This window comes from Pterocles gutturalis, unplaced genomic scaffold (assembly GCF_000699245.1).
Source record: "Pterocles gutturalis isolate BGI_N339 unplaced genomic scaffold, ASM69924v1 scaffold16608, whole genome shotgun sequence".
Classification (NCBI taxonomy): Eukaryota; Metazoa; Chordata; class Aves; order Pterocliformes; family Pteroclidae; genus Pterocles; species Pterocles gutturalis.
The window spans coordinates 637-26,418 of record NW_010121005.1 but is presented as its reverse complement, the minus strand read 5'-3'; the positions used below and the strand labels follow the sequence as shown (position 1 = coordinate 26,418).

General features: G+C 41.6%; 1 protein-coding gene across 1 annotated transcript in view; it reads left to right on the top strand.

Moving 5' to 3' along the window:
* The window catches only part of CRHR2 (corticotropin releasing hormone receptor 2), a gene marked incomplete at its 5' end in the record, with an annotated part of 63,693 nt that extends 38,560 nt beyond the window's left edge, over positions 1–25,133 (top strand). The window contains 4 exons of the mRNA XM_010077105.1: positions 8,343–8,428; positions 11,064–11,199; positions 12,514–12,555; positions 24,689–25,133. Of these exons, the coding sequence (XP_010075407.1) occupies positions 8,343–8,428; positions 11,064–11,199; positions 12,514–12,555; positions 24,689–24,829 (405 nt within the window). The remainder of the gene's footprint in view (positions 1–8,342; positions 8,429–11,063; positions 11,200–12,513; positions 12,556–24,688) is intronic.
* Between the last annotated feature and the right edge of the window lie 649 nt (positions 25,134–25,782).

The window sequence follows — 25,782 nt, the reverse complement described above, 5'->3', positions numbered from 1 at the left end:
AGAGCTCATAACTTTTTCTATAAAGTTAAGATTATTTTACTTCCCCATTGTGTTACCTTTATATCATGTGTTTTCATGTGCCGTGTTATTGCCTGGTCACTTAGTATTGTGAGTCCCTATACAGCTCTTTGCAGTCAGCTTTTATTTTTGCTATCCTGAGTTAGCATAGTGTCACTAAAAATCTGCCAGTGTGCTCTTCATTCACATTTACAGGTCACTAAGGTCTATGTAAAACAGCACAGATCTACTGGTAGCCTCTCTCCATTGAGAAAATGGACTATATATATAGATTCCTAGCCTTTCTTTCTTGTATTTCTATACATGATGCTCTTCCCTCCCAACCTCTAACAGCCAAATTTCAATAGGAGCCTTTGTAGAAACAAATTCCTTTCAGAAACCTGAGCAGACGATCAGCTGGATTTCCCTTGTCCCCATGCTGACTCTTCAGACGACTTCACAAACTGTGTCATTCTTCCCCTTTGCACATCTGCAAATGCTTTTCTTTATAGTGTTTGCAAATAATTCATCCAGCTCTAGCTCAGGTTCAGATTATGGGACATAGCATCATGCCATATGTAGCAGTCACTGGCCGATGTTCTGGCAGACCATGTCCCGGAGAAAGTTTCAGTAAATATGTTTAGCTTTTCAAAAGCAAGACTGTGGAAGGATGTGGTGTTTTTAATAAGGACATCACAGAGGAGAGTGGAGTTACTTAAGTTTAATAGTATTATTGACAAAAAAGGAATTTATCATAAATGACCATTAACATATTTATAGCTAAAATAACAAGACTTCTAGCATTCATAGAAGTACGCTTCATTAACTGTCTTCCAATAGAGTAAAGGAATAGTAATAATTTATTTAATGTTGCCCATCTGTCCAAAGGATGTTTCAATACATCTGTGTACAACAGCTAGAGCACTTAATAATTCTTCCCATCCTGTGTCCTAGTTTATCAGTGTAATGATACTGTACACTGTTCACAGATTTATTTTTTTTTTCTTCAAATGTGCTGCTCTATGCTTTTTCATGATTGTCCTAATGACATACAGGTACCTACACTTCTGAAGAGCACAGTTGGCTTTCTGCCATCCTGGTACATATGTTTTTTTCCAACATGTATCTACATACATTTCATTTTCTCTGAGAAGCAACACCTAGTTCTGTGCAAACATCTTGTTTGCTGATATAATTGCATCTCTGATTATTTTCTTAGTTTCTGGTGACTGTCTTCACACTTCCACTTCTGCATTGTTCTGTTCAGAGACTAAGATTTTTTTTTAGTAGCATTTATAGATCTTTTTCATTTCCCCTTCTCCTTCCTATCTGCTGGCTTATATTTTTGCTTTTGGTTTGTTTTTTGTTTTTTTTCTTTTTTCCCAACCACTGGATTTCTGATTAATTTAATTTTCCTATTGATTTTTTTAAATTTCCTTCTCTTTACAGATTCCCAGTTCTTCCACTGCTAGCAAGGTCGTAGTTCATGACCTGCAAACTATTGACATCCCTGAGTTTTTCTTACATTTATCATAATTTTCACTGGTTTCCAAGCACGCTGTTGTAGCTACACATAAAATAAAAATAACAGGCTAATTTAATTACAGTCCATCCAGACTTTATCTCCAATTCTGCAGTCATTGCTACTACTGTTTTCCTGTTGTTTACGTTTTGTAGCTGTGGGGTCAATAGTGTCAAATGAGGTGTCCAGTACCATGGACGCCTGCAATGTCTCTTTATTTCTATAATTTCTAATTGTTTGTGAGATGTTCAACAGCCAATAAGAAACTCATGTGACTGCCATCACTTGCCCAGAAATCTTTCTCCAAAATTCATTCTGTCGAATCTTACTCAGAATACTTTGCAGATAGGATATCACATTTCATCAGCGAGTTGCTGGATGGTTCCTCTTTGAAGGAAGACTCTCTCTTGAGTCTTCCCTTGTGGTTCTTACTGTCAACACATGGCAGCTTGAGCCTGCCCAACCTGGGGAACTGCCAAGTGGACTGTTGACAGCAATGTGACCGTGCTTTAGGCTGTCATGTCATCTTGGTCATTCTCAATGTGCTGGCATGATGTTGGCTGTCAAGGGGCTGTCACTCCCTCCAGGCAAGAACTCCGTGTGCCATTTTTATTTTTCCAAGGGTATTCATTTACGGGTGTTCCAACATTCAGTGTGTTCCTGGCTTGTCAGGTGAAATAGCTGGAGAAGCCCTGTTGAGTCGTGTGTGACGAGAGACCCCATGGTGGTTGACTTGACTGGGAGTGACCTGCAGTGTGCTGCTTCTTTTTGAATACAAGATGTTTCAGGAGAGACAGAAGGACCATTACAAGAATAAAAGGATCACAGGTGGGGTTATAAAATTGGAAAAGAAGCTGTGGGCATGCTCATGCATGATGCAAGGCTCTAGGGAGGACACAGTGTGATCCCAACTAAGACTGGAGTTGTGTTTGGACTTGGGTTTAGGTGACTGTGAGCAAAGGCAAGGGTCTGTGCGTTGATGTGTAACACAGACATTAGGTAAGGAAGGTGTCTGTTCATTTACCGCTCTCTCCCTTCCCCACCGAAACATGACTCCTTCCCATACAGTCTTCGGGACGTGTGTGGTCCTGCTCTGCTCGCCTGAAGAGCTGGTCTTCACTGCTGCTCTCAGGCGTCTCTTCCATCTTCTCCTGACCATGACCATCCACCACGTTATGCTTCGTTCTTCTTAATTGCATCCCATTATTCCTGATCAGATAGCATTTCCCAGCACTTTGCTGTATTCCAAAAGGAGTCATTGTGGTGGTTGTGACCTTTGAAAGGGAAACTGCTGTGATAAAAGACCCTGTCTGAGAATCATGTCAGGGCGGTATGATAGAACAATTGAAACAAGACATTAATAAACTGTCAAACTATTCATTTCAGGTCAGGATGACAGTATATAACGCTCCAGCTAAAATGACTGCTCTGATGCCAATTTGAGTTACTTAATCCTGGGGTGGATGTGACCACATTGCATCAAAATGCAAAGTCTAAATAGAATAATATTTACATTTCCTGGGAGTGAAGAGGAGCAAACATTCTAGGAAGCACAGGAGTACGAGCTTTCTGCGAAGTATAAAATAGGAGCCCAGAAGAAATTAGCACAGTGAATGCTGGTATCCCATTAAACTCTCAAAAGAGAAGAGCTTAATGACTTTCCATTTAAATTCCTGATCTTAAGGAAAACTGAAAAAAAAAGCCTTCAAAGTCAGAGTTCCCTCTTTTGTGCATTGTTCCCTCTTTTTATGCATTTGTGCATTCCTCTTCAAATATTTTGGCTATTTAATCTCACTAAAAAAAAAGATAAATTTCCTCTCAAATGGAGTTTGGTTTTTATAACAGAATTTTTTTACAACCAAAATCTTTCACTGAAAAGTTTCTTTTGGTTCAAAAGAGCTTCTGGGTTTGAATGTTCAGATTATAATTGATCAGTGACAAAACAAGTGGCCCAAATGCTTTTTGGATCACTGGCTTATAACTCCATTTTGGAGTTCTGAATTTTCATCTCAATTTAGAAATGGAAACACTAAACTTCCAAAGCCCTGGCAAGATATGAAAGCTACTTCTTTCCCATCTGTGGTTGGAGAGGATCTTGTTCCAGCAATAAGGATATTCTTAGCACATCATAAATAAAAGTAAGAGAATAAGAAATAAACTGTTTTATTCTGTCTTCACGACCTCACCTTTGGATTAATTTTTTCTATCAATAAATATCAAGGGAAAAATCCTTAGTTCTATTTTCCGTTACGAAGCAGAAAACATGTATAAACAGAAACAAATAAAAATATCGAATGAGATTAAAGAGAAATAAAAAGGATGCCCTGGCTGCCGTCATTACTTCTTTTATATGTCCATTCATCAGCCTCCATTTCTGGAACTGATGTGTGGGTTTTGTTAGAGCTGACCAGTTCTGAGAGAAATTAATTTGTTGACACAGAGCTCCAATAGTAACAAGAAAGTCCTTGACAAATAATTGTGTACTTTGCTAGATACAGTGCAGAGGCTTTTTTCTAGGAAAACTCACTTTGCGGTAGTAAGACCTTGATTCCTTTGAAATGCTACTATATAAGTATATATAAGGAATAAACACCAGGGGCTTCATCTTCTTTGCTTGTAAATCAGAATCATTCTGGTAGTCACTAGAACTGCATGGATTCTCTCCAGCTGAGAAAATAGCTCCATTTTCCTTTCAAAGACCTCCGCTTTTGCAGGCTGTGTGCAGCAGCCTGTTCCCTGTTGGATTCCCAGATGGTGCCTTCTGTCCCCAACAAACTCAAGCTATCATCCCTGTGAGCTGTAATATCAGACCCAGTGTGGACAAATGGACAAAAAAACCCCATGTGATTATATGATGAAAATTGATCTTCAGACAAGACCTGTTTGAGTGACACTAAAAGGTCTTACTGAGACAAATGTCTTTCTGAAATGGAGTGCTCTTTTAAAATAAGTCATTAAAACTGAACACACTGAAATATGTTTCTTGTAGGCAAAACCAGAAACAAGTATTTTGACGTTACCACAGTTTTTTGCCTTGGATTTTTTTGCTTGCTAAGCTCTGCCTTTGAAAGGTTATCCTGTTTGAATCTTAAAGATCTTGATGTTGATGCCTCAAAACATTTTTTTTAAGCTTTCATGTAATATAACGTCATAGATCCTCAGTGGATACAGCCACATCCATTCAGTTGAAGCTCAGGTAGGCTATTTGGGTTAGACCTCTTCAGGGAGGAAAAGCTCATTGAAACACAGAGATGAGTCTCTAATTCTGGTCTTCAAATGTCCTCAGGTTCCCTCTTGCTGAAAGCCAGGACTCTGTACTTGGGCAGTGTCATTGAGTGTTTTTCTTTCTTTACACATATGCAGGGTGGGTGATGACTGAGTGTCAGGTCTGACATTTGTCCTTAGGTCACTACCAAGGCTTTGATGAGGTTTTTAAATTCATTTATTAAAGCAAAGTATAATTGTGTGAGTAAATGTCAGGTCTGGAGTTCAGACCAGTTTAAACTTGGGACCCTCCCTAGTACTCCAGAGGAGTTTGGATCCAGGTTTGCTATTTACAGAGCAGCAATGTATGAGGATCAGAACAGGAAATAAAACTCCCAGGTCTGAGTTTGCTTCTGCAGTTAGGTACGGTGGAATTTGGGATCGGTGTTTCTGGAACCTTGGGTGAGCAGCGGGACAGATTTTCTGTGAATGACAGTTAGTACTGTAGCACCAAAGTGCCAAAAGGGTTAAGGCAGCCATTAGCCAAAGAAGTCTTCTTCTGTTCCTTCATGCTTTTCCAAAATTCAGTGTGACTTGTGTTCACAGCTGTTCCAGTGGGAAGTGTTCAGACTATCAAGATAGGATTAATTTAACTCAGAGAAGAGATCTTTTTGCCTAAACTTAGGTGCATAGTACCTTTGCATATGCTCTATCAGCCCCACATGGTCTGGCAGAGAGGATACAGATCCTCTAGAAACCCCACACTGTTCTGAAGTAGTAATTTGAGGTCAGGCAGGGTACACCATGGCAATAAAAATGGGATAAAGATAGAAGGAAAACAGTAGAACAATAAGATGTTTGCAAGACCATCCACCTGGTTGACAAGTACATGACTACAAACATTAATGGAAGCAGCAGATTGACAGTCACTCTGAAATGCAAATTTGAGATTACTGAGTACATCCTCAGGTGGATTTTAGTGTCTCTCTTCAGACTCACAAGCTTGATCGCTGCCCATGTGAGCAAGGATATGCAGCATATTCAATGCCAGAACTAGGAAGAGGACTCAGGGTGAGTGGCCGATGCCCCTCTTCTGGCCTCAGTGTTCCTCTCCTAGAAAATGTTCTAGAAATAATGTCCCTGACAGGCTTGGTCCCAAGCACTGATGTATCTGCCTTCCTGTTGCTGCTGTTGACAGTCGTGATCTATTATCAGCCCTGTGTCACAGGTACCAGTGCCACCCATAGTGCCTCAGATGGTACCATGGGCTGTGCTAGCACTGGGATGCTCAGCTTTTGGTGGCACCCAGCACACAGTAAGCATCAGCTGAGACGGTCAGATGGGAAAGCCAGCTGTCACCAGGGATCGGTGCAAACAGATGTGAAAATCTAGGTGAGAAGTATTAATATAATACATCCTTTCTCTATGTCGTCACTGTTTTCTTTCTGCAACCCTTGGATAGGGGGAGCTTGGAGAAAACAGTTGGAAACTGAAAAAATAATTTATATAGAATAAAAGTATTTCTAAGTGAAGTAACTCCCAACTTTTCAGCTAGCAATTTTTCTTCTGGGCTGATGAATCACACTTCTGCAATATAATTTCAGAGAAGATCAAAATCACTAATTTTTCTGATGCAGCCAGCAGCAATTTGCATTTCCAGTTCCCTGCTGTCACATCAGAGTAGGACTCATGAAACTTGAAATGCTTTCTCTGGTCCGGTTCATCATGTTAGTCTCATGTGATTAGTCCTACTTATATTTGGAACTTGCCTAGGAGTCTGTAATTCCATCTGACACCTTCTATTATGATTGCAAAAGTGCCAAGTTTTGGGCTGGTGCCTTTTTTTCATCCTCTATAGAAGTAACCCAAACCTGTCTCTGAGCTGACGAAGAACCTCAAGATATGGTAGAAGAATATCAGAGGCAGGAGTTTTCTTTCTGTGGGTGAAGGACATCCACCTCCCCCTCAGTAGAGGCTGCCTGAACATTTCTCTTTCTGTTTCTGAGGAAGGGTGCAGTCACCAATGTGAGGAGTTTAAGCTTCAAGTCAAACCAGGGATGTGAAGCAGTTTTTGTCTCTGCTAAATAAAGTGAGAACCAATTGACTTCAAGCTCTTAAATATGACAAAGACAATTCTAGCAAGAACAAGAATACAAACTGCGGTTTTATTTCTTATACTCCCTAAGGCCCTGCTCTGCTCAGAAAAAATCATTTCAAAAAATGTCACATGTGAACTCCTAGAGCAGCATTTTTGTATCTCACGTAATAAGTGTTTAATGTACATGATTCCCAACACTGCCCGTCTCCCAGTGTCTGTTCAGGTGCTTATTGCGCTATTTGTTATAAACCATGTTACAGTAACCGCAGGGAACAATATGATGGGTGCCAAGATGCTGTAATCACTGAAATACATCACATTGCACAGAAAACAAAAGGAGCATATTTTGAGAACACTGTTAAATTGGCAGCTCTGCTACAGTGTTCATATAGTTGGAAGTCAATCACAGAATTGTTCCGTTTGTAGACTGCAAAATGCCAGGTGCTCTGGGATTCAGGAATGCGTGCAAGATAAATATCTTCTCGTAAGCTCAGGTTGTGACCCCAGCAGTCCTGAGACAACGGTTCTGTAATTCTGACAGCATACATCGTCAACAATTTTGAGAAAGATCTGTATGTTGCAAGCTGCCCTCCTTTATGTGTTGAAAGCCACCCAAAGCTTGCTCCTAGGTGCCAAATCCTGCTGCTGATCATGGTCTACAAATCATAATCTCCTTTTCATGTTTGTTTTTTTTTTATTCCTGTTTACACTGAGAGGAAACTTATATAAGAAACTCGCTAGCAGATGCTACAACAACAGTAATTAGAGCAAATCTCAACTCTTGGCAGTGAGATGGTAACAGAAATAATAATTACCCAGCTCAACGGATTAAAAAGAGAAGTGGTAAATCCATCATCTCACCTTTAAAGACAGCGCAAAAAAAAAAAAAAAGGCATTTTTCAGATATGATTCATCTGCTCTGTTTGTATCTCGCTTGTGGAGTGCAGCCCACAGGCTCCCCCAAATACAGAGTCCAGCGTGACTAGCTCACGTTCAGATCTCTGCAACGCCACCGTGTGCTTTGGGTCTGGGGAGCTCTACCTGACCATTACAGCCCGCTCTGGAATGGGAGGATGCTTTCAAACACCTGCTGTATGGACACAGCACACTGCTGCCAGATACTCTGTGCAGGGAGCCTTGCGTGAGCGGAGCCAGAGACAGATGCAAAACGCCAAATTCCACCCTTAGTTCCTTGTAGCACCCAGGAAAGGTGTAAAAGGGAGGAAAAAATAAGTTTCTTGCTGGGACCGTTAGTTTTGTACTCCATTTTCATTACTGTTTTGAAAACTGTAATAGCTCTTAGATATTTGCTGCATAATCTGATATTTCTAGTAAAATTCTGTTGCAACTAATGATAAAGCCAAGAGGCATCAGATCTGAATTGCTCAATGTGCCTTTTACTAAAGCCAAGAGGCATCAGATCTGAATTGCAAAATGTGCCTTTTATGGTGTATCACATCCTTTAAGCCACTGTTTGACTCACTGGTTTTATTTATATCTTTCTCTTCCCTTTTTTTCCAGATAAATTTCGTATTTCTATTTAACATAGTTAGGATTTTAATGACAAAGCTGAGAGCTTCAACCACTTCAGAAACAATACAGTACAGGTAAGTCAGCTGGTGCTTCTTGCTGTTTGTGGTGTTCACAAAGAACTGCCTTGCCTGCCCTGTCCTTGTCCCATCTTTGTCTTTCCAAATGCCACTGTTTATCTCAGAGGGTGTCTTTCTTGCCCCTTGAGCTCATGTAGTTCGGTACACAATATTTATTTTTGCAGGCTATCTGTAAAAACATGCCGACATTTTTTCTGTCTGCTCCATTTCCATGTCCAAACAGTGCCAAGAGCCTCGGTGTACAGGCACAGAGACTCGTGTGCTGCTGCGGCCACCAGCCTCTTTACCTCCTGTATGGTCTGAACATATGTAATAGACTAGGTATATGCATATAGGAACAAGTTACCCAGAGAAGCTGTGGATGCCCCGTCCCTGGAGGGGTTCAAGGCCAGGCTGGATGAGGCTTTGGGGGTTGGAACTCGATGATCTCTAAGGTCCCTTCCAACCCAAACCTTTCTATGATTCAATGAAGAACAGAACCTTGGCCAAACCACTCATATCTGTAATCAATAACAGTATCATTTCTAATGATTACTGTGCACGTACAGATATTTACAGAAGGGTTTAATGTTCTTTTTGAAGTGCAGAGCGTAGGAATGAAGGGCGATGGTGCCCTTTCCCTTCAGCTGGCCCCACCATTAATGTAATCATTGCATCACACAACTGATCCTTAATTAATCAGTACCTTTTTATGGGGTGGTTTCTCGGGTGGATCAGCTTCCTGAGCTGGCTGGCTGTGTGACCTGCCGTGGAGGCAGTTTTGCTGCAGTAATCGGGTTTTGTTGTTTTGCCTAATTCCTTCCTTTTACTCCTGTCTGGGGTTTGGGGACAAATGTGAAGTTAATGCAGTGGTCTGATTTTCTTCTTCAGAATTTTCTCTGCACATTTCCTGAGAAATTAAGGGGGAAAAATACCCCTTTTTTCAAACCTCATGCCAAGAAACTAAAACTGTAATGAAAAAAAAAAAATGATTCAAATCTCAGTGTATTTTTCTCCCTGCTGCAGTTGGCAGGGAGCATTTATTAGATTCTGAGGCAGCCTAAAGTAACTACCTTTGTCCTTGAACAGATGACAGTGATCTTATCCTAGCTACAAGCTCTGTGAGGGAATCTTCTTTTTCACAGCCTAAATAGAAATCCTTATAATTCCAGGAAGGCCTGGGGCTAGCCTTGCTGCTCTAGAGCTGCGTAGTCCAAAGATTTGTTAAGCAAGTATTAAATAAATTATGTGGCAGATACATTGTTAAGACTGTCAGTCTATCCTGACACTGGCAATGCTTTCGTGCTCCCCTGCCTGCCTACCTGTCTGTCTTTACCTGCCAGTTATGGCATTATGCAGAGATTTATGCAGACTTAGCAAAATTGAAGTCTTCTGTGTTTGTACAATGTCTAGCACAATGAGGTGCTGTTCTCCAACTGACATCCCAAGATGCTATTATAGCACTAATAATACAGATGAGCCCCTAATAATTCTGTGACTAATCACTTATGCTTCATTGTGTACGTTCTCCTTGTTTCTTGTTTATAAGACAGCCCTAAGCGATTGTGCTGGGCGTGCAGGTGTTGCAGAGAGTGAGAATTTATATCCAGACAGAATTAAAAGGTGGGAGTAGGGCAGGTGTCACTGGCACAGCATTCATGCCCTGGTCAGAAGATAAACTGTGCACTTATCACATCACCCGGAGGTGTAAGAAATCACTCACTGGGGATGCAGAAAATCTCAAGGCTTCAGCTTAATGCAAGCCTCATTGATAGGAGAGAAGCTGTCTGGAGGAAGAGAAAGAAAAGGAGGGATGTGAAAAAGGTTTCCATTTGTCCCTTGGAGTTTAGAGCGTGGGGACAAGCAGCAGGATTCAGAGGCAAGTGCTTTCTCAGAACGTGTTTCTCCAGGTGTCAGACACTGGTCAGAAAGTGTTAACCAGCAAACTCAGCTGTGGCTGCACAACCTGCAGTGGAGGCTGTCACTCTCTCCCCTGCTAAACTCCATCCAGCCTTTCATACATTCATGGGCTCCCTCTTAAATATCCTGCTCCCAAGTCCTAAGAAACTTGTGGTCTTCAGTTCCTGAGGAGCTGGGAGCCTCCAGCTTGGGTTGCACAGTAAGCTGGTCACCAACCTTGGGACTGTGCAAGCAGGCTGAGAAGTGTCTAAAACTTGGATGTCCTCCTGGGAAAAAGCTCAAATTATCTGGCCATTGTGCAAATATGGGCTTCCACTGCTATCCTCACCAAATACCCCAGCAGCCTGCCTCGAGGATGGAGGTACCCGCAGGCAGGACTTGTGTTCCCCAACTCCATTCACTCATGTTAGACACTGGACAGAAGTTGACATGTGGATTTCTCTCTTGAAATGCTTCTTTCCTCCAGTGACTGTACATATTGGACAGCCCTGAGCAGAGACATCTTAGGCCACCCTTTTGTTTTCTTCTCACCCTGTTTGACATGTGCAGGTGCTGAACTGGCTTAAGGAGGCACCTCAGTTCCCTCTCTAGCTGATGGAGGTACTTCACTTCCCTCTGAACTGCTTTGAGACTTCTCCTCCACTAAAGGAGTGATTTATTTGGATTCTGTCAATCTACAGCAGTTCAGATAACACAGTGGTTCTTTTTTTTTGTTTCTGTTTCCTCCCCACAGGAAGGCAGTGAAGGCGACGTTAGTTCTCCTGCCTCTGCTAGGCATCACCTACATGCTTTTCTTTGTCAACCCGGGTGAAGATGACATTTCCCAGATTGTCTTCATCTATTTCAATTCCTTCCTGCAGTCTTTTCAGGTAAGAGAGCTGAGACCAGCTACTGCTGAAAGGATCCTCAGTGCTTTTCAAGGATGGAACTTATTTCCCTGTGCGGGTGGTGAGGCAGTGGCCCAGGTTGCCCAGAGAAGCTGTGGATGCCCCATCCCTGGAGGGGTTCAAGGCCAGGCTGGATGAGGCTTTGAGCAACCTGGGCTAGTGGAGGGTGTCCCTGCCCATGGCAGGGGGGGTGGAACTGGATGATCTTTGAGGTCCCTTCCAACCCAAACCATTCTGTGATTCTATGGCAATGAAGTCCATGATAGGTGTGTCCTACAGCTCTACCTCTGCTTAAAGACCTTCTTGAAGTCTGGTGGAACTATACTTGACATTATGACATGTGTTATCTGCAGGAAAAAACACTCTGATACCCAGGATATTAATACAAATATACGGCACACACGCTGTCAAGCCAAATCTAGGGTTATGGATTACAAAAGTTTCGAGCTCTGGATTACTGTTTTTATTGAATGCATGTTTAGCTTTGAAACACAGAGCATCCCAGCAGAAATTGAAACTGAATATCCAAAATGAAAAATGCCCCCTTTAATCAGTGAACAAAGGAACTTTAGCCTTTACCAGTGAACCAAACCACATTTTTCATTCCCTAAAATAATTGTATTTTTTATCTGCTGTTGCTCAGTGTCTCAAAAAATGCGACACTGCTTATTTTGTTGTCAGTGATATGAAGACATATGTAAGATGGGGAATCTCTCTATGGTGACAATAATTACAGTCCATTGCTGAAAGCAAAATGGGATTCTGCTTACAGGTTTAGAGCTCAATGTGTCATCGTGTTGTCATCTGAGCTCCATTACAGGCATTCCAATCCTAGCAGTCGTTACAGGGGTCTGGTCACTGCTCTCAGTGGATTCCACAGAGCAGTTCAGCTCAGATGGACGTAGGCAACCTGATGATGCACTTCCCACACAAGACCACCCACCCGTGGTGTCTGAGACATCCGCAGAGAGCTGGCAAGCATGACATAGCACCTGTGAGGGGTCTGTGTGATTTTGGGGACACAGCTGGAAGCTGTAGATATGCTTTAGCACAGCTGAAGTGGCAATCCCCTCTATCAGTGGAAGAGCTCTCTAGATTCTAGCTCTCATGTCTCAGCTGTTAACTGCAAGACACTTGGTATTTCTCATGAAGTTGTAGGGTAAAGATTTCATCTGTCTAGAAGTGGATGATCTCAACAAGATTATGTTTTTGCTCAGGGTGATCAAAGGGTAAAGCTCAGTCCCTGATTCTGCATGTTCAAATACTTACCTAATAGTTGCTTTCTATTCTTTCCAGGGTTTCTTTGTGTCAGTATTTTACTGCTTCTTGAATGGTGAGGTAAGTAGTGTCCCCTGCTGTCAGTGTAATTAATTCTTGGGAGGTGGAACCTGCTTCAATGCCTGATTATAGGGACATGAGATGTTTTTGCACAGAATCATAGTCCCATCAGTCTGTTGCTCTTGCAGAAGTTTCTGTTAATGTGCATCTGAATTTCCCAGCCCTCTTTGTAGGTCTCCTTTGTTCACAAAGCTTTGTCAAATTCAGTTTATTGCCTGAGAAGTCAGGGCACAGGAAAAGAAGACTTCTCAGTTTATAAAATTATTGCTCTTCATTTTAAGACTTCTTTGAAGTTTCTCATTAATTACAAATATGATTCCTGGGCATGTGTGAGCATTACTTCTGAGCTGGGCTCTTGTTAAGTTGCAGATGACCCATTTTTATAATGGGATTGCCACACTGAGTTGAGAGAGTTTTTTCTGTGTGGATATCTATCTCTGAGTGATCAATGCCTGTTGCATTCAGAAAAGAGGGCTGGGGACAGGGTCAGTAGTGTTCCTGGGAATTAATTTTAGGTACTGCTAATCAAGCAAGAAATGTTTCACTAATATCCCTTCAACATTTGACTTACACCCCAAAGTGTGAGAGGTTTATATCTTTTCTCCTGCTGACAGTGTCTCATTTACCTGCATTAAGCATGTTGTCTTTGTCCAGCTAAAATTTGTGTCTCAGCAGGATTTAATTCCAAGGCTTCGTTTTTTTTTGTGTAATTTGTATGTGCTGCTTCTTAATTTCATTGGGGGCTCCCTGTCTGGCACTCTGAGAAAGAATGGGCATGTCTTCTCACCCTGCTGCTCTGCAACTTTTTCTATACTTCAGCCAAAGAAGCACCACTATTTTTTTTTTTTTTTGCCTTTCTTCATTTCCCCTCTTCCTCATTAATATTCTGACCTCTTAATAAATAGGGAGGTGAAATCTTCCCCCAAAAGTACAGATACCTGAACTGTGGGACTGCAGTTACTCCAAACCTTGCCATGTATCTGAGTTTCTTGTGACTGTACTTTGTTTTTGTGAGCCCCTCTGCTGCAGTCTGATGAGGTTAAAGGCACCAGAAGTCTGGCATGTCCTTTCAGTGATACTTGTCATATTCATCAGGTTTACACTGTTAATGTAGAAGGAGAATCTTCCATGTAGACAGCAAGCTTCTTTTTTTTTTCTTTTTTTTTCCTTTTTTTTACTTTTTTTTTTCTTTTTTTTTTTTTTTTTTTTTTTTTTTTTTTTTTTTTTTTTTTTTTTTTTTTTTTTTCTTTTTTTTTTTTTTTTTTTTTTTTTGGCAGTGCCACAGTGAACATCAGGGCTGGAACCTGGGACACAGAATTTCATAGTCAGGACTTCGTATTATCCTAGCAGGCTTCCATTCTGTGGACTTGGCCTAGGACCAGTTGGCTGTTGGTACCAGGCTTTCACTTTTTTATCTCTTCTGGGATTCTTTCAGCTGTCTCCTAGTGTGAGAAATAGCTCCTCCAGTACAGCACTCTGAAGTTCTCTGTCCAAGGTCATGAGCCAACTTCCCTTCTGGAACTTAAATGAGTTCAGACATAATCAGACTTGTTGAAAGGCAGGATGATTCACCTCTTCTACTTCTTCTATGCCTTGATAACAATCTACTATCAGTTCTGGAATTATTTCCATAACAGTGGTTTTCCCAGCTATATCACACCAGTATTACAGTTTGAATGGGCATTTCTGGGAGCCAGTTCAAGGTTAAGAGGTGATCTTTAAGGTCCCTTCCTAAACCTTTCCATGGTTCCATGATTCTACTTACAGGCTACTACTCACAGGCTATTTTCCTTTCAGAACAAAATTTACTGTGGATCTCACTGAGTGCTGGGACCTCATGTGGATAGAGTGGCATTTCCTTCATCACCACTTCTAGCAGGGATGCCTCTCTGAGAGCCACTGGTGTCAGGACAATGCCACTAGGTACTTACAAACTTCCAATAACTGTCTGTAGTAGAGCTCAGACAATATGGATTGCAGATGAAAGTTAGCAAAGTTTCTGTCTTCTTCTCAGTGTTCCGTCCGTGAAGTTTGGCAAATGAAACAGAAATTAGTTTTTTTTCTGTAACATCTTGTAGACTTCCTAGATTTAAACAAACATGTCCTTACGACTTAGAGTGTTTCTCTTCCTATGAGCTCTTTTGCCCCAAATTGGAGGAGTTACTCAGCTGTGCTGCTTGAATAGATGGGATGTTCCTAGTGGGGAAGGCAGTGCCTCCAGCACTCTAACTGAAGATGACTCCTTGGTAATACAAAATATCACCATAAAAGGTCTTGGTCCTGATTTTGCCGTGATTTAGTCTGACAGTTCAGCAGTGGGATCACTGAAGGGAAAAAGCGAAGCTATTAAATTGCAGCCCACGCAAAAAATTTCAAATGGGATGAGTTGATTTCCTTATGCTTTGGAGCGGGCGTTTGACCTGGGAATGCAAACATCTCCCTTTCCCTCACTTCCACAACCCACAATGTTTCACAAAGATCTTGGACGAGCTTTGTTGGCTGCAGTGAGAATTAAGCTGATGGGCCAGGTCCTGAGTGTGTATTATTTGGCCTCTTCTACTGGAGAGATGATCTTTCAGATTTTTAATATGAATATCTTTCTAGGACAACACATTATACTCAAGTTATTCCAGTGAACCAAGGGAGAAGCAGCAGTTTAGACACAAAGTTGACAAGCTTTAATGTTTTATTGCTTCTGAAAAGTTCTGAACAAACTGTGTGTGCCATGGACGGGCATGAGAGGCCGCTGGCACTTGACTCATTAATTTGTCTAGAGACTTTATGGAAAAAAGGTTGTATTTTTTGGACACAGAGAAAAATCTACTAGCCCTAGAGGGCAAACATATGCAAATTTCATTTAATCTGAGTGGTAAAGAGCATCTCTGGACTTAGAAGAAAATTGAGAATGAGAGGCTTCTGAGAATTTGGGATGTTATGAAAAATGGCATAATGAAAAATATGTATGCATTTATGTTACATGTCACTTCAAAAGAATGAATGTAGGTTGTGACCTTTCTTTTCAATAACTGCAAAAATCAAGATGGTCCTCAAACATTTTTCTCTCAGGTCACAGATCACAAGACTGAATTTAATGTCACTTAAAACTGGATTTAAAAAAATATATATATTTAAGATGGAATTTTCATGGAACAATGATAGATAGAGTGGCATGAAGCTGTACTGAAGAAAATGTGTTTCCACGAAACTCCTGTTGGACATTTTTTATTGCAGCTCACTAAAAAAAAATCTTTTGTTTTTTTTAGTTGATGAAATTTATTCTACCTAGTTCAGTTTGCTTATAACAAGATAATAATGTTTAATCAGGCATATGCTTTAATGGTATCTCAGCCTTATGTAAGTTTGGATGAGAATATAGATCCATAGAAACCACTAAATCATCTCTCCAGCCTCTGTAGTACAAGCTGATAAATTCAGTCCAGTAACTGAGCTTGATAGCACGTGTTTAATTACAGTCTGTCTTTCAAAAGGGTGTCTGGTGTGGGATTCTTCTCACACGGTGCCTCTGATTTCCCTGACAATGATCGTTAGAACTGAATGTTGGATAAAAACATCACTATCCTATCCAGGTCACAGCCAGACCTGAAACTGAAAAAAGGCTCAGTGAAGGTTACGGTCGTTAGGCATGTGTAAGGAGCCCTTATAATTGTTTGCATGTTATGAATATATATGGATATAGCATTCCCTGCATTTCTGTTCTCTCTTTGACTGATTCCAGATGAAGCATCTTTGAAGGAAGATGGATCTTCCCTCCATTTTCCTGCCTAGTGTGCTATCTACCTTCTCAGCCGTACCTCCTTGCTAGTGATGGTTTTCTCTTGAGAGAAAATAAAGTATTTCAGAGACAAAGAGAGGGAAAGCATGCATTTAGAGTGTTCTATATTCCGAATATATCTTCCTGGATGGTTGTGTTAGTTTTGGTCTTATAGCTGCTGTTTGTTGGAGTCTGGAGGGGAGGAGGCCAGATCTCAGATGCTGCAGCATCCCCCAGAAACCCCATGGTGAACCTCCATGGAAACGAGAACTTCACTGATAGGGCTGGCTCTACTCCTGCTACCTCAGCAAAAACATGATGGAAATGAGAGGATAATGGAGGAAGGATCCCTGCCTCCAGAGAACACCTATCGTTGTTATTAGGTGCTTCACGTCATTTCCAGTAACCACCAGTGCTGATGCCTCAGAGAGTTCTGTGATCCTTGAGAACCTTACCAACCATAAGGGGGATAATAACATAGCGGTACCATGACAGGGTGCTTTTGAATTAAGGTGATGGTGTGTGAGAATGACCCAAACATATAAAGGGATAGTGCTTGATGAAGGAATGGACAGAGAAGAGCAGTCTCCACTGTCAAACTGAATGAAGGAACAGAGGAAAACCTGATTACACATGGTAAAAAAAACCTATAGTGAGGGTGTTTAAGCACTAGAAGAGAGGCCCAGAGGTGTATTGAGATCTCTGTCATTGGATGTACTCAAAATGACTGGATAAGGCTCTGACATAATTTCAAAACTGGATATAATTTCTACACTGGACTTTCTTTGATCATGGCATTGGACCAGAGGCTTCTGAGGTCCCTTCCAACATTAATTATTCTATAATTCATGAAACCTATGTCTACAGTAAGGTGGCTCTCCTTCATTTCTAACCATGTACCTTGAAGGGATACATAACTATCAAGGCCTGTGTCCGAAATCATCTTGCAAAGCTTGAATTCTCACCTCAAGCAGGCCTCAGGTTCTAGTGTTATCTGGTCAATATTGATAATCAGCTATGAATTAACATTTCAAATGGAAAGCAATTAGCTGACTTAGAGAGAAGCCATAACCAGAGAGGACTAGAACAGGTTACTTTGTTACTTAGCACCGTAAATTGTTCTCACAGCAAGATGCAAGGCAAAGATAAATATGTTTAACTTTTTTTTGTGATGACCCTTTACCTAGGCACCATCTGTCTCTCAAAATCTGTTAAGCTCAAAGTGGCTTACTTTGATCTGATCATCTTGGGAGGCTATTCATTGTAATTTCCAGCTATGAATCACCACCTAAATGGTTAGTCATCCACCTGCCCATCAATCTAAGCAGACTTCACATTAATCATTCTGAACCCAAAGGATATGCATTAAGCATTCCTTCAATTCACTGAATAAATATGAATATGGGGGTGGACTAGAGGGCTGAAGTTTAATTTCATCTCCAACAGTGATTGCTTTCTGAGAAAAGATGTCCAAAAATGTGGGCATGAGTACTACTCCTAAATGCCCCTGAAGATGAAGGTCAATATAGAGTCAACTGAAGGGATCAAACCTTCTCATTGGGACCACCAGGCAGCAGTTCATTACATGTGTTCTGGTAGAAAAAGTCACCTTCATTGCTTTGACTCCAGTAGGTCTGTTCAGACTAGGATCCTGACAAAGAGAGAAAAATAAGGAGAAGTCAAGGCATGGTGAAAGGTGGCAACTGGTTTGAGGGTCCTTCTCCACCTCATCTTCCTTTTCACTACACCACTGCTGTTATGATCCTGCCTCCAGAGGACTCCACAAAAAAACCCACAGATGCTTGGAGTGGGCTGATTGCATTCATGGTCTCCCTCTCTAGTGGTTAGCTCAGGTCCTTTGGAGCCCAGAAGAAGGGAGACGCATTTGCTTCCACCCCAGAATGTGTGGCAAATCCGTTCCCTGCCTTAGGAAGATGAAACACTGATAATGGCATCTTTATAGAGATGTTTGGTTCCGTTTTTTTGTCAAATGGTGACATGACCATCTTTGGCCTGAGGAGGTGTCTTTACTGGGGTGCTCATAAAGCCATACCAGTAGGGTGAGAGGTGGCTGTAGGACATACATATAGTTGCTCAGTGATGTAATTGATTTGCAGAAAATAGATAAAGACTCACTCCTAACTCTCTGAGAGTGTTAGCATTCCTCACCGGCAGATCCCTACGTCTGTCAGTCCAGTGGTCTCTGCTTAGGCTGTTCTGTTTTCTTTGCTTCCATTCAGGACTGCACTTAATCCTTCCAAGGATCTGGAGAGGCTTGACCTGTAGGCTTCTTCACAGCATTTTCTATTAAATCCAGCATTTACTGTCCCTCCTCCCTTGATGGACACCCTAACGCTCTGAAAAATGTTCAAGGTATCATGTAAGGCATCACCTTACATTGGTGTAAGTTCTATTAAGTAATGGATGGAATTTCTCCCCCTAACATTAAACATCTAGTACATACACATATGCAGTTGAGCTGATCACCCTCAACTTCATTTATAAGTAATGATTCACCCAAATGATGGTAGATTTCAACTGACCTATTTCAGTTTTGTCTTTCTGATGAACTGCTGCCAATACCTTATGGCTTTTCCTGTGTCTCTGCTGGATATAGGAGAGGCAAGGGCTTCAGAAACTTCATGGAAGTGGGTTACACTGCAGAGTCAGACACTGAGACCAGTGCCTTGAAATTCAAAGTCAGCATAGCCAGTTCTCTTTTGATGATCTGGACATTTCTTGAAAGTCCCCCTTGCTCATCTGTAGTTTACAATAAGATTGAATATGTGTTCATCAATTTTTCCACAATTTACACTGCTGTTCATGACAAAAGATGTTTAAAGTCCACAGTTGTTTTCCAGTTACCTCCAACTGCAGTGCAAGTATCTGTAATATGTCACAAAGGTGCTTAAGTGTAGGTGGAACTTGATGAATTCGTCACTGAGACCTATTTTCATAGAGCAAAAATCAGTGTGTTTCCAAGCCCATTGAGATCTACAGAAACCTTTTTCATTTATTTCATTTGCCTTTGGATCAGGTTTCCTGGGAGTAAAAAGTTGCATATGAGCAAAGCAAGAACTTAATTAGGGTTGTGTAGTCACAGACTACTTAAGCCCATGATTATTCTGTAGTCAGAGAGTACCTGTTGTCCCTCTGCCCCTCGTGTGTTAACACTTTCCTGTGAGAGATGTTCTCTGGGGACGGAGTATGGTGGCATCCCAAGAGTCTTACTTCCAGTTTCCATTACCATGACAGCTCATTAAATCCTTCTCTCCTTATCAGACCCTTCCTTTTTACCTACATTACTAATATGATATTTTAGTATTACGTCAAGAAGCCCCAAGTGAATAGGCCCTTTTGGTCTAAGCGCTGCGTAAATGGATCCAGCTTGCTTCCTCTCTGCTAATAAGACATGACATTTCCTCCAAAAACTGATTTTTAATGCTGCTAAAGGCTCTTTCTTCAGCTCATATCTAATTGATGGCTGCAAGAAATTAGCCAGCAGCCAGTGTCTAGCATAAGTAATAATAATACAAAGTTGATGTCTGTTTTATCAAAAGCAAATCTTCTCTGCATGTTTTCATCCTTCTCTCCATTTCTTTCATTCTTTTTGTTGTTCTTTTTTCTTCTGAGGAGGAGGAGGAGAGGTTTTTAACAATTTTTATGATTGGATGTGGTTTTTAGTGATTTTTCAGATGTGATCTGAAAGTTTGAGAGCTCCTCAGTTAGATGATCCAATCAGGAAAGAAAAACTATCACCCCCTGACTTCTCTCCATCCCATCACCTGAATTCTTTCCCTTGACTGCTCTAAAGCAATCCTGCTGAGAGCAATGCCCACACTCTGTAGGCACAAATATGTTGGTAAATCTGATTTGACCACATGTTCAGAAACTGTGATTATTCACAGTACGCTAAGTGCAAAGAGCTGAAAAGGGTAATTCTGCAAGAGTAACTGTTTGCAAGAAAATGACAGACCAAGGGTCAAGACAGAACTGGGCTCTCTGCTCAGCAGCACAGATAAGCTTTGTCATCTCAAGCAACTAAAGTTACACAGAGGTGAAGCTGAGATTGCCCAGACTCCTTGTTAAGCTTGAACCACTGGTGATAGCCTGTATGCATCTTTGGGCTATTACAGGCAAGTGCTGTTAATTTCAGGTTACAGATGTGCTAATGCTGGCTCTAGGACATAGTACTGACTCTACAAATGTTTAACAGATAGGCACAGTTGCTCTCATGGAGATTAACAACCAGGTTTGAAGTTGTTATTTTGCTTTATCTTTTTCTATTACTCTTCTGCTGTGTAATAGCTCTTTTGGTGTCTTTTTTAACATGTTTTTATAACAGTCACAGACTATTTTCTTTTTTCTTTTCTGACCTAAAGTTAAGCTAGCATTTTGTTTCTGAGTTCAGCTGAAGAGATAAATTTGAGCTTAACCTTTTCTGCTTGCTCTCTGGTCGCATCCTAATTGCAGTGAATTATTTTGTCCTTAAGAAATGCTTTGCACTCACCTCTGTAAGTGCAGAGTCTATTTCCATGTGCCCAGTCCATTAGGAATGGCTCCAGCTGTACAAGATAGCATTTTTATTACTACTTTTTATCTGCTCTCAAAGCTTGTAAGAAAACCGTATCATAAAAGCCATTGGGACAACTGCTTGTTTAGACTCCCGTCTTTATCTCCAGGTGACTCTTTTTGACTTGATTGGTTTGAAGCACAAATGATAAATCTAATCTGGCTTCAGTGGCTGAGTAAGTATCTGTTCACACAAGTTGCTCAGAAACACCAAAAGCCCACCAGCTGCCTCCCCCTTTTCATGACTCAGTGAAATGCTGCTGTAGGAGCACCTGGGATACTCAAATTCACGGGACTGCCGGTCTGCTCTTAACTTTTTTGCAAGACTGTGCTGTACACAGGGATTTATTCTCTGCTTTTGCACCCAAGATGAAGAAATTCACCACTTTGAAAGACTTAAGTGGATCACAGCCTCCCTGTAAAAAGGTGAATTTCACTCCAGCAGAAAAAGGAAAAGGCTTTTTAACCGTATCTCCACATTTGGTGACATCTGGGGAGACATGAGCATTCAAGAGGCAACATCCCTCTACGAATCAAGTCCCATGTTCTTCATGGGACAATTTCCCATGACAATGGTTACCCCTCTGACACCTTCCATGTTACTTGTACCATTTGCCTTAGGTGCCCAACATTTAGCTAAGCTGGTTTTGAACCCAAAGGAGCAAGATGGAGCAAGGACTTATTCATTCCACATATCTAAGTCACCTCCTTAGGAGGATCATCTCACTTTCTCCATTTTCTATAATGAAAGCATAAATAATTGGCCAAGACTAGGTATCAAGCTTTCAGATGAAGTGCATCCCCCCTTGTATGTACTCTGGCACATGTATTTGCCTTTGGGTTTATATTATGTGCACCCTTAAATCCAGAATCAGAAATAAGTATCCCTTGGCAACTCCAGGTAGAACCATGGCAGGTTTGCAAACAGTGGGCATCCAGAAAAGTCCAACACCATGACACATCTTCTTTCCACTGTTTCTCATGTTTTAACAGGAGGATTCAGTGAACCAGTGGGGCTGGTTTGATGAAATGGTGACAGTCAGCAGCCCAGGCTGGCTTCTACTGTGGTAGCATACAGCTGAGTCAGCCCATCCTGATTCTGGCTATCTCATATAACTATCTATTTCACTTAACCCATTTGGTAAACCAACCAAACCCCATCTTGAAATTAGTGGAAGTGTTTTGTACCTACTTCTTCATAATGAGAGGCTCTTCCAGAAATCCCCTGCACTGTTGTTTAACCACGTTATTCTCATTGCACATTGATTCATGATGGTCATGCTCCTCCTGACAGTGTTGTCTTTTAACTTTACCTTTCATTGGATGTTCACTCTTCCCCTTTTTCGTGCAAGCAGTCCTGGCCCCTCGTAGCCTTTATTTTCCTAGGGTCTGTCCCTCCTCTCAAGTGTAAAACCCATTATTTTATATTGAAAAAAAATAACTGATGCAAAATCAAAAGAAAGAAACCCATTGTGTCACTCTTCCTGCCTTACTAAAAATATCTGCATCTCCTCATCATAAGTGTCTGATCAAGATGCACAGCTGACACACGGTTGAGAAAATAACCAAAGAGATCATCAGGTTCATTTTGCCCTATCTGCACCTTCTGGAAGGGCTCTGATAGAAAAGCCAGATTTCCAGCTTCAGGACTCCCCTGACAAGGCACCAAAGAGGAAAACTGCAAAACTGTTTTCCAAGTTGATACTCACAAACCTGAAATGGGGTGTATTTGATGGACAAAGCCAGTGATGAGAAGGGATTGTTAGGTGCCAGACCACAACAGTGCGGCGTTTCTAAGTAGTAGTGCTACGGACTATGGGCTAAGTCCCTGAAGGCTCACCAAGAAATGGGGGGATTGAAACCATCTGAGAGAAGAAATGCAGATCTCTCCACCCCATGTCCTCCTTACGAACTGTTGTATGTTTTAACTGTCAGACCATCATTCCCATTTATCTGGGACACCTAATACTGAATGTGCGAGGTTTGGGTGGGAAATGCCTCTGCTGCTAGAGCTCATCAGCTCATTTGAGCACCTGTTAGGCACCATGTTGAAGCTGCTCTGAAGTGGGGTTGGAGAGCTTGTGTTCCTCATGTTTTGAGTATGCTTCACACTGTGCCTGAAGACAGGCCCCAGGTTTTTAAAGAAATAGAGAAAAGCAGTGGCTGTGCACCTTTGGACAGTTTCTTTCGACACCATCTTCCCTGCAGTCCCAGTGGTGATTATCGATACACCCAGGGTGGCTTTGATCTACCTCAGGTGCTGATAGCTGAGAATCTGTGTCAGCATGGGTTCCACACAGGCTGTGCAAGCTCATCCCAAGCCTTGTACAGTTGCCATGGCAGCTGATCTATGTTGAGGTCTACTCTACAACAGTTTCAGTGCTATTAATACCCAAGATTTATCCTGCTGGTGGAAAAATGGGGATAAGAGCACTCCTTTACTTTTGAGGGATGCAGCGAAGATAACGTTAAAGATTGAAAAACATTCAGGGTAAGGTATCAATATTGTCTAAATTTAGATAAATTTACAATATGGACATCTAAAGCAGAGCTAACTGTCTAGACTCTCTTTATAACTAACGAAAGGAAATAAATGTTTTTCATCTGACCACGGTAGCTGGCCTGCTGTGGACATCTGCTTTAGGAGGAGATGAACCATTCCCTTTGATCGTGCTGACTGGTTCTCTCCTGGTCAGGAAGAGAACTATGGATCAGTAGCTGAGGTGCAATGTCTACATTATATTACTTATAATCCCACCTTCTAAACAAATGTATTTTTGGCAAAGGAGGCCCTGGCTTGATATAGAGGTTGTATGTCAAAATGCTCTTTTTTCCAAGTTGATTGGATTTCAGTTTGGCATCAGAACATCAACATCCTTTCCAGCTGTCAAGAATACAACTACCCATGGGCTGTCCAAGAAGATGGGCCCAGATTAGTCTCACCTGATTTTGTAGGCTTACCTAGCTGCCGAGGTTAGGGGACTAAATTGATCTCGTCTCTACAGTAAGCAGAGATCAACAAGAATATCCAGAAAATGGTCAGAAGTTTTCATTTCAGGTTCTGACTTTGAGTCTTCTATGCCAATGACTTGGCAGGAATTGATTGCAGCCTGTGTTAGGACTATGTCAAGCATTCCCTTCCATTGTGTTTGAGGGTATGGTTCCTATCACCTGTCTTTCCCTTGAGTATTTCCATTATATTTGAGCTAGAGCTCCTGGGCTCTCTCTTTGATTCATGCACCAAAATAAGCACTTACAGTTCAAGATTCATCTGGCCTATTTGTAAGCATCTGCTTGATGATGACCTCCTGTTGACTGTAGCGTAGCTCTCCCCTGCCTGTACAAGATGCTCGCAGGGATTAGGTCAGGCGTGTCTATGGTGTAGACACCGGTGTTTAGTTAGATGATCTGTGATTCCCCTTCATACACAAGGGAAGAAGGAGCAACTTCAGGCTCTGTGATAGGTGTCTCTAAGACCTCCATCAGGTGCATCCATTTTGAGAGCTTGATTCAGTTGCATAAGTGTAGGCATTTAGTGGTGTTTGAAATGCTGTATGGGATTTAAAACATCAGATATGAGACATGAGATGTGTGAAACCCATGCTTTTTCCCAGAGTGCTGAAGAATATCAGGTGAACTAGATGTCCATGTTTAGGAGGCTGAATCAAGCCCTGCATGTTTCACTGGCTTGACACATATCATCATTTGTCTCAGAGCTCTCTAGTGTTCCTTTACAGAGGACACCCAAGTATTCTAAGGGTTCATGTTCTTCCCTTCTTTTTTCACCAGGTCCGTTCTGCTGCCAGGAAAAGGTGGCACCGCTGGCAAGACCATCACTCCCTTCGAGTGCGTGTGGCACGTGCCATGTCCATCCCCACCTCTCCGACACGAATCAGCTTCCACAGCATCAAACAGACCGCAGCCGTGTGATACGTCCTCCACAGACACGTGCAACCTGGTGGCCTTCAGGGTTCTTCTTTCTTCACTCTCCCCAAGGCCCTTTTCTTCAAACTTTCTTCCTTTATTCTGCACTGCTCTCTTTCGCAATGAGGTGCCCATCATATTTCTGTGGACTCTCATCGCCCATATTCGTGATGCTGCTTTAAGGCAACCAGGCAAAAGCCTCTTGGAGTAGGTGATGATGAAACATTCAAAGTAGAAAGAGATTCAACACTGACTACACCTCGTGGAAGTTCACAATACAAAGTCTAAAACAGCACACTGGCAGGAACAATCAATTTTTTTGTCCTTTCCTTTTTTTTTTTTTTGTGTTTCCCTTCCGTATTGTGGTGAACAAAGACTATTTTTAACATACTGCCCGCCTCACCCTGTACATTGATTCCCAATGATTTCAACAGTTTGGTGTATAGATAGCTCATCTCTTTCTTGTTTCTTTGTAAAAATTTATTCTCTGCAGAACTGTCGTTTGAGAACACGTCGGCAGCAAGAAAAAGGGCATCTGAATGGTGGTGTGAAAAATTCAAATTTACCTACCTTCCCCATTTTTCCCTTTGATAGACTGGGAGTTGGCCAGGACATCGCTGGACTGTTTAACACAGGGCACTTTGCCTTGCAAGAACCATGCCCTGTTCATACACAAAATTTTGAAAAAAACAGCAATATCTCTAGATAGGTCTATAAAATACCCTTATTCCTCTTAGCCCCATGCTTTCGACACAATGTAAGTAGCATTTGGAAAGTCTTTGGTTTTTTTTCAGCTAAGAGGATTGGGGAAGGACAACAGAACATGTTTTCCGGGTTTAAAAAATACAAAAGGGAAAAACTGTAAGAATAATAATGAGAAGGAGATGTTTTCATTATGAGGATAGTGCTACATGCTGCACAAAGATTATCTATTGAGCATTTTGAACTAGAGCAGATGT